This window comes from Quercus robur, chromosome 11 (genome assembly GCF_932294415.1).
Source record: "Quercus robur chromosome 11, dhQueRobu3.1, whole genome shotgun sequence".
NCBI classification, from domain to species: Eukaryota; Viridiplantae; Streptophyta; class Magnoliopsida; order Fagales; family Fagaceae; genus Quercus; species Quercus robur.
Window position 1 is genome coordinate 22,535,013 of NC_065544.1, and position 4,894 is coordinate 22,539,906.

General features: G+C 31.1%; 1 protein-coding gene across 1 annotated transcript; it reads left to right on the forward strand.

Annotated features, from left to right (window-relative positions):
* The first annotated feature begins 975 nt into the window (after positions 1–975).
* On the forward strand, positions 976–4,532 carry LOC126707275 (7-deoxyloganetin glucosyltransferase-like). Its single transcript, XM_050406863.1, has 2 exons — positions 976–1,700; positions 3,543–4,532. The coding sequence occupies exons 1-2, from the start codon at positions 1,181–1,183 to the stop codon at positions 4,475–4,477; spliced, it is 1,455 nt and encodes a 484-aa protein (XP_050262820.1). The 5' UTR covers positions 976–1,180; the 3' UTR covers positions 4,478–4,532.
* The last annotated feature ends 362 nt before the right edge of the window (positions 4,533–4,894 follow it).

Genomic DNA, 4,894 nt, shown 5'->3' on the forward strand with positions numbered 1-4,894 from the left:
AATAACTTATTACTGAATTCATATTTTGAAAATCCAATCGTTGTATTACATATTTTATATGGTCTTAATATGCATGCCAATTTAAAATAATGCATAAAAGATTCGACAACTCAATTGTTGTGAAAATTTTGTGATAATTTGTTGTATTGTAATACAATTTGTAATTTTTATTTTGTAAAATTCCTTCCATGATAAGACTTATCCCATCAAGCCACCTTTTACTTTAATTTATTTATTTTTACTTCTCCTTTTTTTCTCAACAACACGTATCCCATCATCTTTTCTCTCATCCTTTCTGCTTCTCCTCTCTCATCTTTTAAAATTTTTATGTTCTCCCATATGAAACTCTTGGCTCAACTTTCTTGTCTTCTATTTTTTTTTTAACAGCTTTCTTTTCTAACTCAGTCCATCTCATCCTTGATTTCCCCTCCATCGACCCAGTTCGTCTCCCTCAAAAAAATTTTATGTTCTCCCATATGTTCTTATGGGTTTTTTTTTTTTTGGATGTACTGATGTTGTTGTTTTTCTGTGAGATGGTTTTTTTTTTTTTTTTTTGGATGTATTGATGTTAATTGTTTCTTGTGAGATGGGTTTTTTTTTTTGGATCTACTGATACTTTGTTGTTTCTTGAGGATTGTGATTTTAGTTTTTTTTTTTTTTTAAATAATTTTTTTTATGTTGGTTGTTTCTTGTGAGAGGATTGTGATTTCAGTTTTTTCTTTTCTGTAAGATGTTTGGTATTATTTTCCTGCGAAAGACTCATGAATTTTTAAATTTTCCTGTATAAGACACTTGACTAGGCTTGAGTCGGTGAGAGATGTAAAAAAGGGTATTTTGGTATTCTTGTTCATTTTTCATTTTTCCTATAAAGCTGACCCACATATAATAAAAAGACACGTAAAACCTTGTAAAAGACTGCAAAAAAAGCACACGGCCCAAACAAAAAAAAAAAGAGAGACATGACTTGACTGTTTTTGTAACTTATTTGTATAATATAAATGAGAAAAAAAAAATTAGTATTTTCTGAACTTTTTGGCTTTTCCTGTTGATAAGAATTGAATGGTAACTTTTTGGCTCAGCGTTCAGCAAGTTGGCTGGGTGGGTATAAACACCAGGAATGACCCTTTTTCCAAACCATTCATATCAATTTGTGTGTGTTTGAGAATTGAGATTGAAAGAGATGAGTTCCATTAGAGCAGCTACTAAACCTCATGTAGTTTGCGTCCCAGCTCCAGTTCAAGGCCACATAACTCCAATGCTAAAGCTAGCCAAACTCCTCCACCACAAAGGGTTTCACATAACTTTTGTAAACACAGAGTATAACCACAATCGCTTACTCAGGTCTAGAGGCCCTAACTCTCTTGATGGCTTGCCGGACTTTCATTTCGAAACCATTCCCGATGGCCTCCCACCATCAGACGCAGATGTCAGCCAAGACATTCCCTCTCTTGTTAAATCGGCCACCATAAAGACTTGCCTACTCCCACTTTGCAACCTCATTTCTAAACTCAACGACACTTCGTCTTCGAATGTGCCTCCTGTTACCTCTATCGTCTCTGATGGTTGTATGTCCTTCACTCTCGATGCTGCTGACAAGTTCGGAATTCCATGTGTGCTTTTCTGGACACCTAGTGCTTGCGGTTTCTTGAGCTATATGCATTATCGCCATCTAGTTGAACGAGGTTTAGTGCCCCTCAAAGGTATAATTTAAATCTTCAAATTTATTCTATTTTTATTTTATTTTATGTATTTTTAAAGATGATTCGATTTTTTTAAAAGGGAATTTAAATAGAGATCATTTCCCTTATCATGTATTATTATAAAAGGTTTTTTTTAGACAGTTACAACATGGTATAAATCCTGCAACTCGAATATTTTTTCTTTAGACTCCAAACATTTTGGGTATGAGAATGTGTCAAATAAGTTATAAGACTCCTTGACATCATCTATATATATAATTAGAATCAATACTCTAAGAAAATGCAACTAGATTTTGAATTAAATTTCAATTGTTGTCTAATTTTTTGTCATATGTACCATTAAATTTTTTTTCTAAATAAGTTAATGAAGTGCAAAGGATGAAAAGCATAATATAAATAAATCATCCAAAATCCAATAAACAAAAATAAATATAAAAAAGTAAACTCATGTATATATAATAAAAAAAAATGAAATAAAAGTAGAAAGTAAAATTTATGTATCTATATTTTATATTATTAATAATAGGATTCTCTAGTATCAATATTTTACAGACTAAAATACTCTCACACAAATTTTTAAATTCTTTAAAATGGCCATATCTTTAAGTTAAATAATTTCAATTAAAAAAAAACAAGCCGATTAAAATAGTAACTTACTATTTTTTTAAAAAATTTCCTAAATTTTAGGTTTTTAAACTTTTATCAAAATTCTAAAAATTAGAATACTATTTTTATTTTACTAATAAATATTATTTCACTAAATTCAAAAAAAAAAAAAAAAAAAAACCTTATTGCATGCACAAAGTATGTATAATGAGTCTAGTGTATATATATATATATATATATATATATATATATACACTAATAGTAGTTGAATACTATTAGTGTAGTTGAAAAAATTATGTAATTGTTTTACACAAAAGAGAAGACAAATACAACGGGGTTTTTCTCTTAACTACTTTGACAGCATGACAATTATAATTGGAAGTCTTCTCTCTAGAGAAATACAAATGGATTTTGAATTTTGCACACCTGAGTTTGTAAAATCTGTAAAATATGAGTTTGAAAAATAGTCTAGACTCTCTAAAACCCATACGGGTCTATGGAGAAAATACAACGGGGTTTGTAAAATCCACAGGGGTCACCGAAGAAATACAAATGGATTTTTCAGTTTTGGAGTTAAGATTTTTAAAAATTATAATCAAGTTGTTAAATTTGAATCTGAGCGGCGGTGAAAGTGGAGAGAAGAAGGAAGGTTCTCTAGAGTCAGTTTCTTTTTTTCCACTAAGTTTGGGTCTTTTAAGTTTTCTTAAATCATAAACAAGTTTTTAAATAAAATGTACATGGTTTTTTAAATAGTTGGCTCAAGCATTACTCTTATCATTTATAAAAGAAAGCATTATTTCCCATCAGATTTAAAAAAAAAAAAAAAAAGCATTACTCTTATCATATATTGACACTCTTAACTCATAATTAGGAATAAGTGGGTAGGTGGCATATTTGATTTGTGGAGCATGAAGTGGAATTGAGGGAGTGGAACAAAAGATTAAGTTAAAAGAATTTTTATCTCAAATAAAAAAAATAAAAAAATAAAAAAAACAAACAAACAAATTAAAAGTCTATATAATAATAGGTGTGCATGGGAGATGCAATAATATGTTATGTATGTCAATCACACTTATAATAGCCATCAAACTATCAAAAAATTTTCTTTCCTTTTCTATTATTATTGTTGTTGTTGTTGTTGGTTTTTTTTTTTTTTTTTAATTGAATGCTACATTTTAGTACTACATTGGAGTAGGCTATTCACAAAGATCAACCCTACTTTGGTGTGATTTACAGATGCGAACTATCTAACAAATGGATACTTGGAAACTCCAATCGATTGGATTCCCGGGATGAAAAATATTCGTCTTAAGGATCTTCCAAGTTTTATTAGAACTACAGATGAGAATGACATCATGCTCAACTTCAAAATCCGCGAAAGTGAGAGAGCTCCAAGAGCTTCAGCTGTCATTTTGAACACATTTGACTCCTTTGAACAAGAAGTGTTAGATGCTCTATCTTCCATGCTTCCTCGTATATACACGATTGGACCACTTATGTTGCTGGCTGATCAAATTAAGGACGATAACTTGAAATCAATAGGTTCCAATCTATGGAAAGAAGAATCGGGCTGTGTGGAATGGTTAAATTCAAAAGAACCCAACTCGGTAGTATATGTAAATTATGGTAGTATAACTATCATGACACCTCACCAACTCATTGAGTTTGCTTGGGGGTTAGCAAATAGTGAAAAACCCTTCTTGTGGGTTATAAGGCCTGATCTTGTGGGAGGCAATTCAACTATTGTTCCTTCTGAATTTGTTACCAAAACTAAAGATAGAGGCATGTTAGCAAGTTGGTGTCATCAAGAACAAATCCTTAAGCACCCATCAATAGGGTGTTTTTTAACACATAGCGGGTGGAATTCAACACTTGAGAGTGTGTGTTGTGGAGTTCCAATGATCTCTTGGCCTTTTTTCGCTGAGCAACTGACAAATTGTCGATATTGTTGTGTTGAGTGGGGCGTTGGGATGGAGATAGATAATAACGTTCAAAGAGATGAAGTGGAGAAACTTGTTAGAGAATTAATGGATGGTGAGAAAGGAAAAGAATTGAAGAAGAAGGCAATGGAGTGGAAGATAAAAGCAGAGGATGCTACCAAACCTAGCGGTTCCTCTTACCAAAACATGGAAAAATTGATTTCCGAAGTTCTCTTAGCTGGAAATGTTTGAACCAAACGAAGAAGACTTTCTAGTTTTCAATAAAGTTGCACTTTTGGTGGTCTCATCTGCTATATCTAATCATCATAAATATTTATATAAAATCTAGTCCCTTTTTATTGCAATAAATTTCAATAATGTGTAATTTTAAATCAGTACTCTATTATATATATATATATATATATATATATATATATATATAGTGTTTTATGGGATAAAATGGGCATTTGCCCCTAATTAGTAAATAATGCAGCAATTTGTTCCTGTTTTCAAACTATTTAGGGATATGTCCTTATTTTCGAACTTAGGCTGTGTTTGGTTCCGGTAAAATATTTTCCGGAAAATATTTATTTTCCGAAAATGCTATTTTCAAGAAATAAAAATGTATTCAAGCTGTTTGGCTGCCACAAAATTCGTTTTACGGAAAAT